Source organism: Octopus bimaculoides, chromosome 2 (assembly GCF_046866305.1).
Source record: "Octopus bimaculoides isolate indiv1 chromosome 2, ASM4686630v1, whole genome shotgun sequence".
NCBI classification, from domain to species: Eukaryota; Metazoa; Mollusca; class Cephalopoda; order Octopoda; family Octopodidae; genus Octopus; species Octopus bimaculoides.
Genome location: NC_142929.1, coordinates 176,580,455 through 176,594,492, shown reverse-complemented (window position 1 = coordinate 176,594,492; position 14,038 = coordinate 176,580,455). Strand labels below are relative to the sequence as shown.

General features: G+C 36.4%; 1 protein-coding gene across 15 annotated transcripts in view; it reads right to left on the bottom strand.

Annotated features, from left to right (window-relative positions):
• Positions 1 to 14,038, bottom strand: part of LOC106871733 (clathrin interactor 1) — a 177,127-nt gene that overhangs the window by 143,694 nt on the left and 19,395 nt on the right. For all 15 annotated transcript variants that reach the window (XM_052965741.2, XM_089348099.1, XM_089348097.1 and 12 more), the window contains exon 2: positions 12,448 to 12,662. In XM_052965741.2, the coding sequence (XP_052821701.1) occupies positions 12,448 to 12,479 (32 nt within the window). In that variant the 5' untranslated portion in view covers positions 12,480 to 12,662. The remainder of the gene's footprint in view (positions 1 to 12,447; positions 12,663 to 14,038) is intronic.

Below are 14,038 nucleotides of genomic sequence, written 5' to 3'. Positions count from 1 at the left end.
ACACATTTGACATAGAGAATGACGAAGGAAAAACTGACAGATTCCTAAACAGGTAAAAAGGAGACAGGAAGGCAAACAAACGTTCGGACTGGGGAGAGAGAGAGAAAGAGAGAGAGAAAGAGCGAGAGAGAGAGAGAGAGAGAGACGGGGGGGGGGCAGAGACTGATGTAACAGACAAAAATATGTGCTGGTATGTAAAGGTTGGTGGTGGGAGAGGTAAGATGAAAGACGGTCTGTTCACTGTTTAAATCATGTCTGTTACAATAATGATTTTTATTTTTTCTTAGTGGAATTTACATCCACTGCATATAAAATACACGATACGAAGCCATCGATGAAAACATGGTCACTCGTTGTCACAAACAATTTCCACATTTCCCTCAAATCACATTCACTGTCTTTTATAGGAATGGATAAGGGGATCCTAAATAAAAGATCTCTGATAAAAAAAAAAAATTAAATAAAAGATCACAGTATAGTCAAGATCTTTTATCCATAGGTTTAAGGTAAGACTGAATACCATCAGATTACACCCAAATCTCTTTTTTAAAAACAAGGCGTGGGGATATATTGTTGAAAGGAGTCCTACATAAAACTTCGTCTAAACAAGATAGTCATGACAGTTACGACAGATCTAATCTTTGATCCATAGGGCTGTATTATCACGGCTGACCTACAGCCTTTCAACAACTATATATACAGAGGCTATATTTATTTGTTTTTGGTAGTTGTGTGTGTGTGTGTGAGAGAGAGAGAGAGAGAGAGAGAGAGAGAGAGAGAGAGAGAGAGAGAGAGAGAAAGAGAGAGTAACACGACAGTTAAACATTTCATATTTTTCTTTAATATCAAAAGAGTTACAAACAAAAAAAGGTGATCGATTAGTCCCAAGGGAAACATTGCAGTTTCACATTACTCTTCTCCAGTACCAAGAATAGCAGGAATTCAAACTAAACGCTCCAAGACATTTAGATATACAATACATTTCTTTTTTACTTCAAATCCTTTCAGGGTTTTAGTTTACATTTTATTCCCTCCTGGATCAATTAAATAAGTAACAATTCAATCCTGAAGGCTGAACCATTTACACACTGCCCTAAAGTAAATATATACCCTCATACAAAATGATGATGATGATTCTGATGTTCCTAGTGATGTAGCAGAAACAGTAGAATGCCAGACTAAATGATTTATGGTATTTAATTTCCTAACTCTACATTCTAACTTCAAATCCCACCCAGGTTGGCATAGCTTTTAATTTTCTCAGGGTTGATAAAACTGTATTGAGTTACCAGTCTTATAACTCATTACAAAAGAATAAAAAACTGTTCCTTACAAATATGTGGCCTTGTGCTTATATGAGACATCATTGTTATTATCGTTAGAGGGTAGCAGAAGTATTAGGAGGGTGTCAGACAAGTGAGACTGTGTGTTAACTTGGTTTGTTTCCACACACCTCACCATCTTAAATAATGGAATGACATCTGTCCAACATAATCTGGAAATACAAAGATGGTCTATGCTAGATGAAGGCTGACCTAGGGCTTAACCTTGCACCCAGAGTTCAAAACACTACTAGGCAAGAATTTGTTTCATCCTTCTAGAGAGGTTGGAAGTTGATATGACACATACAAGAGGTCCAACTAGTTGAGTTATGATCCACTGAAGGGGCAAGAAATAACAACCAAAATCTTCCTCATATTACACTAGATCATCTTAAAAGAAAAAAAATAGAAAAGAAAAAAAGCCATTTCAGATAATGTGCAAGACACATTATACCTAGGAAAAAGATAGGATGGCATGCTTTGATTATAAGTTTGGTTACCTGAGGTTGATCCAGTCTTAAATCACAGGAATAAACTTGAGTTGTCTTTAACTTTTAAAATCTACATGGATCAATAAAAGTAGATCAAGACTATATCAGTGAAGTATTAGGACTGATTATCCCACACCCCCTGCCAAATACTCCTCCGTCTTCATGCCTATGTTAGAAATCATTATTTCTGTTTTAACCCAGACCCTGTCTAATTAATTGTTAATATAAGTATCAGGAAAGGCAGCAAACTAGCAGGATCTTTAGCATGCTGGACAGCATTTCATCTGTCATTACATTCTCAGTTCAAATTCCACTGAAGTTGACTTTGCCGTTCATCCTTTCTGGGTTGATAAATTAAGTACCAGTTGATTCACACCCTCCCGCAAAGTTGCTGACTTTGTGTTAAAATTTGAAAGCAATATAAGTATCAGGAGTCATGAACTGTACTTCTTCCATGACTAAGACTAATCTATATTCCTCTGCCAATGTCATAAATCTTGATCACTAAACTATATAAAGAAGTATAACCCACTCTGCCTCTTCATCATCATCACCATTTTCCATACTGGTACGGGTTGGACTTATGAGAAATATGTTTTAGTTTTGTTTGTTGTTTTTGTAAGTTTTTTTGTTTCTAATTTTAAGTAAAGTGTTAGTCTTCTATTGCAATACCATTCACACTTAGGATGCTTTTACAGGCAAATTATTAAACTGACTCCAGTACGTGACCAGTAGTTAACTGACACTGGAAGGGTGAAATGCAAAATTGGGCCTGTAGTAAAGAGCTGTAATTGATAACCTGGGCATTTCCAATACCTAATGATCCTGCCAATCTACTACTGCCAAGTGTTGCCGCGTAAGTTAACAAGAAATACACATACTCACATATGTATGCATATGTTCACATATGTCAGTTTATAAATATGTACATTTATTTATGACGATGATATATGCCAAAATAAAATGCATAAGCAAAATGTGGACTCCGCAAGCCTGAATAAGAACTGATCCAGGATAGGATCAGTCCTCTTCATATGGCAAACTCTCTAGCACTGGTGACATAATAAAATGTATCCCATACACTTTAAAGCAGTTGATAATAGAAAGGGTGGCCAGTCATTGAGAACATGCCAAAACAGACTGTATGAGCAAGATGTGGACTTCATAAGCCATATCACAGAGTACCCATCTAGAGGGGCAGTAATTCCGAGTAAAAACTGATGGAACTAACTCTCTAACAAAACACTGTGAGATGCCCAGTTTTTCTTTTGTTGCATGTGACATGGAGTGTGACAACCAAGTCAAGCCATGCCAACATGGAAAAACAAACGAAAAACGATGACGAAATATAAATATAGAAATACAAACACAGAAAGTTTTAAAATATTTAAAAAGAAAAAACAGAAATTGTCAAAAGAAAAATATGCTCTTTTCACCAAGACATAGCAACAGTTATTCAGAGATAAGCTATTCTTGTGGATCCCCTCCCACTTTACTTATTATTTCTATACCTATCTGCCTTCACACACGTTTATATAGGCTATATATATATACACATATATATGTGTGTGTGTGTTTGCATACAAAGATATATTCCTAATATAAGTTTTTATTTTAATTAGTTTGAATGGGAAGGAAGTGTAAGGGCCAAGCTATACCTTTTAATATTTTTTTCTTTTCAGAGTCACTTAACAAAAACTTTGACAGCAAACTGAATGATGACAAATCAACAAGGTAACCTCTACGACAACCTTTTTATATCAGCAGGCTTAACAGAGATACTGTTCATCATAAATCAGGGCAAAATAATAACAAAAATATATCTTAGTAAGTGAATCATAAAAAATATATTAAAGGGATTAAGTTACAAAATTACAGGAAGTCATAACGACCTGCATGCAGTCCAAGTGCCACATGTTTGCCATGCCTACTCTATAGGGTTGTTTGACTCTACAGGGTTAGAAATAGCAGCAAAAATCTGTCTAAAATCACACCTTACAGACTTGACCAGGAACAACATATTGAATTATGTGATTCAAACAGAAACTATTTGCAAAAGACTGGATGGTGAAGCATGCACACATGCATACACACAGACATACATACAGGTAATATACATGTGTTTGTATGTACGTGCATTATATATATATATATAGGATCTACCGTTCTTTACTTAGCTTTCAAGTTACCTGATTATTATAACTGTATATCTATGAAGAAAAAGAATAAAAACAGCTGGTTTAAAATATGTAAACACATATCTACAGGTCAATCCCAGATTAGCCGTCACAATAAAATGTATAACACCCAAATTCAATTATACTGTGTAAGGAAGGAAGAATGGCTGACAAGCTAGCTGGATAGATATTTGTGAGGATGTATGTACTCATACAAACATGTGTGTGTGTGTCCCCCCTCCCTGTTTGCTGTCAGATATTTGCACCAACTTTCTCCTTTCATGGGTTGTAAACGAATCTAAAACTACCCATCTACTCTTTCTGTCAAGTCCATAACTTTAGAGCTGCCATTATTACAGACACAATGGAAGGTAGGTCCAGAAAGATTGTTGAGGGGGTAGAGCAGAGGTGTGTGGATATGAGCTGTGTACAAGAATTTAGATGGAGAAGAGCCTCAGCCAGGCTCCTTAGAAATAAAGAGCAAAGAAACAAGTTCTATGTGTGGGTAGCAGCAACAGTATGGATGGAGGAGACATGGTACAGAAGTAGGTAAAGTATTCAAAGTAGCCAGAGTGTTTGTTAGGATAATTCAGTTTAGTCCTGGATAACGTGACAATAACATTTCTGCACATGCACCACATTGGATCAGCAGATGAACAGGAAGACTAGTTCTATGAGACCCTCATGAGGACTACAACAAAGACCTCAACAGACATGTTGGGCAGCACTCGGATGGATTTCATGCATGCATGCATGCAGGGAGGTTATGGCTTTGGTTTGGTGAAAGAGGGGATGAGAAAAGGTTCCTGGAAATCTGTTATGCTAGTGATTGATCATTTGTAACATGGACTTTAGGAAGCCAGCCAGCCACCTGATCTCCTCCTAGCAAATGTAAGAGCCAGGTACATTTCAATCCTTTCAGGAAATAAGAAAGATAGATGGTTGTGAATCTCCCACCCAACATAGGTTAGTGATCAGTGACATCAGTGTAAGAGTTAGATAGACTCAGAGATACAAACTGGTTAGGAGAGAGAAGATATGGAAGCTGAAAGATCCAACAAACAAGATGAAGACTTAATGTGCAGAGGACAACTAGGAGTTGCTATGGGACAACTTGCTTAAAGTTAGGGTCTTGCCCTAGCCACAGAGCTGGGGCAAGGTCCTAGCATGACTTAGTGGTGGAATAGCACTGTAGATAGAATCATAGAAGCTACAACACAGGCCTAGAAATATTGGAAGAAAGGGAGCAGCAGAGAGTCATATCAAATAGTTAAAAGTGAAGTTATTATCAGGTGTACTTAGCAAACTGAAAAGCAGAAAGTAAGAGGTTTGCCAATGTTCTACTACATGAGAATCGGGTATGAGGCCCTCTAGATTGCACAGCTGTGTACTAGAAAAAACTGTGATGTCAAAGGAGAGAAGTGTATAACGATGGATAGCAGCATACTTGGACTTACACACACTGAAAAGAAAGAGGCATAAAAGTGCTTTAATGAGAAGCTGTTAAATGTTAAGAATGAGAGAATGGGAGAGTCTTCCCACAATAGATCCGATTGATGAACCAGCCATTCAAGTTGACAGCAATATAAAAGAGGGGGAAATTAAGGATATAATGGCAAAGAAGTTTTCTACTCCAAGTCGAGCAGGTTACAGACTGGTCACCTGCATAATCAACCAGGTAGTACAGAAATGTATCATATAAAGACGGCTGGTACAGCAGCCTTGTCAGCTACTCCAAGGCCAATGGAGATGTGCGAGAAAAAGGTAATTACAGAGGTACACGATTGTTGGACCAAGTTATGAATGTTACAAAACAAGTTATAGCTCAATTGATTAGAAAGAGATTTAGCCTAGATAACATGCAGCTCAGATTTGTTAGGAAGATGTACAACAGATGCCATCTTCTTAGATAGACAACTGTAGAAGCACTTAGCTAAGAGTAAGCAACTGTATCTAGTATTTGCCAACACGGAGAAAACCTTCAATAGAGGCCCTTGCTCTGTGACCTGGTAGTTGCTAATGAAACTAGAGGTAAACAAATGGTTTAAGACAGCTATACAAGCCATGTAGAAAGATGTGGTCAGCAAGGTGAGAGTCAGCAATGAGTACAATATTGAATTTATTGTGCAGACAGAGGTTCATCAAGGCTCCAGTTCCAGTCTTTTTTCACCTGTAATAGTCCTTCAGGTCATAAAGGAGTTTAAGACTAGCTACCTGTAGAGTTCCCTATATGATGATGATGATGATGAATCTATAATAGAATCAGAGAAGATAGAAACAAAACCAAGAATCAAGAGGCCTCAATGAAAACTTAACAAAGACAAAAGTATTAATATATAGGGACCCTGCTTTCATCAGGGAAATGGCCTTAGTTGATAGGCAGAAAAGGAGTAGGGAGGAATTTCACATGATGTACCCGTTGCAAACAATGGAAACACAAGAAATGCAGTGGAATTGCAGGCAGGCAAACAGAGAAAGCAAATTTTGTATGTGACAGATGCACAAGGACTATAAATGCTAAGAGCATTTGGGAAATAGATTCTCTCAAATGCCCAGAAGGCTTCCTTGAAGTGGTTAATAATTTCTGTTATCTAAGTGAACTAATTTGCAGAGGAAGATAAGGTCCTGAAAGTATAGTAGCCCCAGTAAGAACAGACTGGAGAAATTTCAGGAAGCTTCATCAGTAACAAAGGATTTCTTTCAGAGTGAAAGGCAAATTGTATGAGTCTTGTGTATGAACTGCAATGCAACATGGTAATGAGACATTAACACTGAATGCAGAGGACACAAGAAGACTAAGGAAAAAAATGAAGCAAACATTCTCTGCAGGTTGTGTGATGTCAACATGCATGAATGATGGGGTACAAACAGACTAAGGAAAACTAGGAATAAGCAGAATCAGATGTAATGCATGAGAGAGAAGACTGCACTAGTATGAGTATATGATGCTTATGAAAAATAGTAGCTGTATAAAGATGCTCAAAATAGATGGAACTTTGGAAGAGGGAGACCCAGGAAGATGTGGGATGAAGCAGCCATGCTCTATACATAGGAAAGATGTAGGTAGGAATTCGGTACTGTGTATCCAATGTAAACTATGCCCAGGCTGATAGAGAATGACATCATGTGTAGTAGATGTTCAGGAGTTGTCATTAATAAGGTTGGCAATGAAATTAATTGCTTCAAATATCTGGATGGTCCTCTCCTAAGCAGGAATTCCATATAGTGAACCCAGTTCAAATATGGACACACAGGAGGTGCAGTGGAATCACAGGCAGGCTAACAGAAGAAACAGATTTTTGAATGCAATAGATGCACAAGGGCTATAAACACTAACAGCATACAGGAAATTGATTCTCTCAAGTGTTAGTTGACAACTCCAGTTACCTATGTGACCTAATTAATAGAAAAAATAGGTGATCCAAAAGCACAATAGCTAGAAAAAGAACAGGATGGAGAAAGTTCAAAGAACTATTACCATATCTCTGTCTTTTCCTTGCTCTCTCTCTCTCTATCTATCTATCTATCTATCTAGCTAGCTAGCTATTAACACAATATATATATATATATATATATATATATATATATATATATATATATATATCTTTATATATATATATATAATTATTCTATGCCTGTTTTCCATGCTGGCATGGGTTTTCATGATCTAGGTCCTTTCTTATTAGGAGGTACTGCTCTCAAATACTAGAGCTTGAACATGTCATTTTGACTAGTATTGTATGGTGGCTGCCCTTACTATTGCCAATCACTTTACAGCATTTACTATGTGCATTTTTTCTTGGCATCAGTACTAGAGAAGTCAATAAATCCTAGGTGAGAAGAGAATAAAAGGATTGCACAACCTTATGTTTTTCTCCAATTGTTCATTATCCACTTCACTGTGTGCACTGGGTATTACATATATGTGGGTGGCTGTGTATATACATATATATACTTATATATATATACAAACAATTATTGAGTGTGTGTGTGTTCTTTTATTCTTTTACTTGTTTCAGCCATCTGACCGCGCCCATGCTGGAGCACCGCCTTTAATCAAATAAATCAACCCCAAGACTTATTCTTTGTAAACCTAGTACTTATTCTATCGGTCTCTTTTGCCAAACTACTAAGTTAAAGGGACATAAACACACCAACATCAGTTGTCAAGCAATGGTGGAAGGACAAACACAGACACACAAATAAATACATACTATATATATATATATATATATATGATGGGCTTCTTTCAGTTTCCATCTACCATATCCACTCACAAGGCTTTGGTTGGCCTGAGGCTATAGCAGAAGACACATGCCCAAGGTGCAACACAGTGGGACTGAACCCAGAATCATGTGGTTAGGAAGTAAGCTTCTTACCACACAGCCACTTCTGCGCCTATATGTATATGTATGTATGTTGGACTCATAGTTTTGGATTAAATATATAAATCATCATCATTTAATGTCTCCTTCTTCATACTGGGATGCGTTGGATGGTCTGAAATGAACTGATTAGCCAGAGGGCTGTGCCAAGCTCCAATGTCTTCTTCGGCATGGTTTTATGGCTAGATGCCCTCCTAATGCCAGTCACTTCATGGAGTGTACTAGGTGCTTTTTTCTGTGGCACCAGTACTGGTATGGTCACCAAGTACCAGCAAGACAAGACTCCTCAACTGAGTTGGGGTATAGCATTAAGGGATATTAATGTATGACAAAAGGAAAAAAACAAGTGTCTTGCTGAAGAGATGAGTGCCTGACTTCTCCAAACCAACATCACTATAATACAGTGTAGTTTGTTTAAAATCTTCCACAGAAACATGCTTGAACTAGAGAAAAATATAACCTTGATTTTTTAAAGCAGATAAGTTGCTAATAAAGAAAGATTTCTAGCAGGTCAGCTACTGATGTGATGGTTTCTTCATTAACCTATATCTCAAAAGGTTTTCGGAGTTGGTGCTACTAAGGACTGGTCTCATAGTATGAAGGAGATGAGAGGGAATTCTTAACCTCACTGGGATATTGGTTTATTTCGTGTGGCATTCTCAGGGAATATAGCACCTATTTGTTGTTATTTGATCGCAATTGAGTAAACCTATAACGAAAGCCATACTTATGTCAGAAATCATTACTATCGTCATTAGTAAGAAAAGTGAACATAGTAGGAAGAACGTTATACAAAACTGCCTAAGGTATTTTACTATACCCCTTTAAGTACCAATTTCAAACTGCACCAAGATAACATTGGCTTTCTTCCTTCCTTGGCTGATAAATTAATGCACTAATCAAGTACAGTGGGAAAGGAGGGGCAATTAAATCAACTTTCCTTCCCCAAAATGCATGGGTTTATACCAATCAGTATTTATTTACATTCCTTAACACTATCAGTTCAAATCTTATCAGGTCAACTTCACCTTTCAGCCTCCCAGGATCCATAATAAATAAGAACCAACAAGTATTGAGATGGATAGATATCAACTATACCCTCATCTAATATCTCTGATCTTGCACTGATTTTAGAAATCCTTACAGTTATTACTAATACTTGAGAATATTGGAGTGAAAAAGACAGTATATTAGCAGGCTAGCTGTCTTGTGGTATTTAATTCCATCCTGTTACATTCTGAGTAAAAATCCACCAAGTTTCAACATTACTTTTCAGTCTCTATAAAGCACTGGGCATGTACTTGGATTACATCAATATAAAAATGTGTAAGCTGGCAGAATTGTTAATGCACTGGACAAAATGCTTAGTGGCATTTCTCCAAGTTCTAGGGTCAATGTAATCAACTTGCTCCATCCCCTCAAAACTGCTGACCTTGTGCCAAAATTAGAAAGAATTATTATTATTATTATTATTATTATTATTAAGGTGGCGAGCTGGCAAAAATGTTAGCACACTGGACGAAGTGCTTAGTGGTATTTCGCCCAGCACTACGTTCTAAGTTCAAATTCCGCCGAGGCCAACTTTACCTTTCATCCATTCGAGGTCGATAAATTAAGTACCAGTTGCATACTGGGATCGATCAAATCGACGGGCCCCCTCCCACAAAATTTCAGGCCTTGTGTCTATAGTAGAAAGTATTATTATTATTATTATTATTATTATTAGCACTGTTGCAGCAATGAAGAATGGATCTTTTAATTTATTAGTACCACATTCTTATCAATGAGAATGTGGGAGTAGAAGCCACAATATAAAGATGCAGCAAACAAGAAGTGCAGTTTGTTATGACTTAGAGGTGAAAAAAAAAAAAAGACTGAAGAATAGAGAAAATTTCCAATAGCAAAGTGGATATCATGAAATGAAGAGGACTGGTAGACACGATGGAGTGACATACAGTGGAATGGAGAGCTTGAATCTTACTACAGATCCTAGTATATAACGATTACTTCATTTTAAGAAATGTCTAAAAAAAATATACTAAAGACAAAATAGGAGATAAACTTCTACAGGGGTTTGAACTAAATGATAATAGTATGGTGTAAAGTTTGGAGTATAGCTATGCACTGACGACATTATCTCCTCCCACTTTGTGTCATAAAGTGATAAGAAAGGTGTACTTTGACGTATGGAATAATTGTTTGACTACCCCATACCACTCCACACATCACCAGGTGATCCAGCGGCAAAGACAGTCAGAGCTCTCTCCCTCCCCCTCCCTCCCTCTCTCTCTCTCTCTCTCTCTCTGGTGTCGTTAGGTCGTCAACCCACAGCCATGCCGCTTAGATCTAGTTCACAACTCGAAAAATTTTGTATCAGGAAATGCACTCATCGTCGATGCAAGAGTTACACGTGTCGAAGTCAATCCCCCTTCTGCCATTTGCATAGTCGGTTTCTATTGTTGTTCTATTAAGCGAAGGTTAACGCTGTGTGAGCAGACCTATGATCAAAGGCGTTCTAGCCGTGGCAGTCTCCTTTTTTATAACGTAAGGAATTACATTTTTTCTAAAATGCTCTTATTTAAAACAATAGCAAGATCTAAAAGGAGATTTGGACGTTACTGCTAGTAGGTAGGACAATCCACATAAGGACAATTTCATGGACCAAGCTGTTTGCCTTGACAAGAGAACTCAAGTTATAAATTCCCATACACCGGCTAAGACAACTGAGTTTTCGCGCTTATGTAACAGCCTATCTACTTAGAAATAGACACATATAAGACCATCACCAAATAATGGTACCCAAAAAGGAACGATAGCCTCAATGAGGATTTCTCCACTAGTGTGTTGATAACTCAGGTGGGCCTACAACTAGAAACCACTACTCGCAACCGCCGCAAAATAGTTTTACATAAAGCAGTGAAGGACGGGCTAAATACCTATTATTAATATCTTAAGAATCTCAAAACGCACACACACACATTCTCAAGTCAAGATTAATTATAAAAAAAAAAATTATAAATACACACGCAAAATATATGCGCAAGCAAATTTTCCTCCTTCCAGAGATCAGTAGTGCTTGATAATAAATAATGTTCAACGAAAACTAAATAGTCAACCTGCTCACACAATTACAAACACACACATATATGTATATGTGTGTGTGTGTGTATATATCAACAGTAAATGCCATTGATTAATAAAGCCACATCGATCACCGAGTTTCTCAAGTCTTCGTCGTCTGTCTATAATTGCCTGTTGCTTTAGACAGGGAACATTGTATATATAATAATAATAATAATAATAATCTGTTAACAATATGTGTGTGAAATGTTAATTATTAAGACAGTTTTAAACAGAACTCTTAAAGCCTATTTCGTCTCTCGTCCATTTCCAAACCTACACACACTTTGCTATCATAAAAAAAAAGCCTATTCGGATAACTTTGCCATTCCTACGTGTATAGAAAATGGAAAGACACACACACAGATATGCATGTACAGTGATTTGTGTGTATGTCTCCGTGTGCTGCGACGATCCACGTAGTACGCAGAAATCCTGAAGCAAGAGAGATAGATGTTTGGACATGAAGGAAGGACTGAAAGAATGTCAAGATGTGAAAAAAACATGACTGGAGTCCAACTGATGTCAGTGGTGACGATATTTGCCGACAGTTAATAGTGATAGCAATAATAACAATTTTTTAAAAACCCTGTCTCTTCTAAGTCGATTCATCTAAACTTAGGTCAACATCACCAATATACTCTTCATGTATGTGCGAGAAAATGTACTTATATGTAGACCTATATATATATTCATACATAATATACAGACGTATGGACACATCTTTTAGGAATAACATGAACACAATCAATCATTACCCACTTCCCATATAAAAATCAAAGGCTTTATATATATATATATATATATGGGTGTGTACATAAATTGATTTACTTAGCAAGGAAAGCATATCGAACAAGGGGTGTGTGAGAGTATATACGTTTGTCAGTATTATGTATGTTGGCGTGTATATATAAAAGATCCTTCGAAGGAAAAGAAAAGCAATACTACTTACACTTTGTCGGTTATTTCACGTAATTTCCACATTTTAATCTTCCAGGCTTAAATTTTTTGTATTTTGGATTTATTTTTCTTTGTTTTTAAACACTTATTTTTAAAATGCTTTCTTGTTATGTTTGACGTCGTTGCATATATCTTACATAAATATACTATATATGTCCATGTATAATATATTTTATACGCTCACGGTTTATTATACGTCCGACCTGCCTGGAAAAAAAAAGAAAATACTGTAAAACGGAGGTTGGAGGAGAGGGAAGAGAAATTATAACACAGAGACAGAGGGAGGGATCAGAAGTAGTAGCAGCAGCAATAAGAATGATAGTATGTGGTGGTGGTGGTGGTGGTAGTGGGGGGTAGCAGTAATTGTAGTAGTAGTAGTAATACTAATACTACTAGTAAACAGTGTAATAGGTGCGTCTGACAGCAGTAATAGAACTAGTGATAACACTGAGAGAGGGGGAGTGAAAGAGAGGTAGAGAAATTAAGAGAAGGGGAGGTAAAAATATAATGGAGAAAGAAAGGTTGACTACGTAAACGAATGAAAGAGGAAGAGAGCATGAGAAGCAAACACAGAAGAGTTCAGTCGGCTTTTTGTAGGTGTGTCAATTTTGTTATCACAGGCATTTATTCATCTGTAGGAGAGAGAGAGAGAACTTGTGTTTTTAGTTTCACAATGGTGACAGAAAGTTTTGAATGCTCATACGTAAATATTTTAAACTAGGTGGGGGGAAAGGTGTGTACTTATAAATCGCACTATCGGTCTTATATACTTTTTTATATTTAAGCCTATGACAATAAATTGTGTGTATATAAATTTTTTACAGGTAAAATAACAAGGCTTGGCTTTGGTGATCAATTATATATAAGCTATAATTATTAAGAGCGTGGAGACTTGTTCATATATATATATATATATATATATATATATATATATATATATATATATATAATGTATATATATAGAGATATTACACGTGTATAAGGGATGACCACTAGGTGGACATCCAATATGCTAGAAAGAGGTCATCAACGACCCAACCACAAAGAAAAATAATGTTCTCCAGAAAAATTTTGCAAAACACCAGAACAGGACAAAATGAGAAATTGGATGTCCACCTAGTGGTCATCCCTTATACACGTGTAATACAATTTTTTCTGAATTTTCAGATTTTTTTTATGTGCTAGGCCACTTGATTTTAAATTGAATTAATATTCAATTTATCATCCTATCTATATAAATAATAATTTATATATATATATATATATATATATATAGAGAGAGAGAGAGAGAGAGAGGGAGAGAGAGAGAGAGAGAGAGAGAGAGACCGGTTAAAACAAAAACACGAACATCTAAATGCTATATACACACGTCTAAAACCATTTTATAAATTTTCGCAATCTAAAATACTTATAAAACATATGTTGATCCCCACCTTATATATATAATATACACACTGAGACATATGTTTTATGTTATTTATCAACAATTCAAAATAAGATATTGCCATTATTTAAAATTATTTTGCCCACATAACATATACATACTTCTTTCAATAGTTAGTAATTATTACTACAAGCTGACA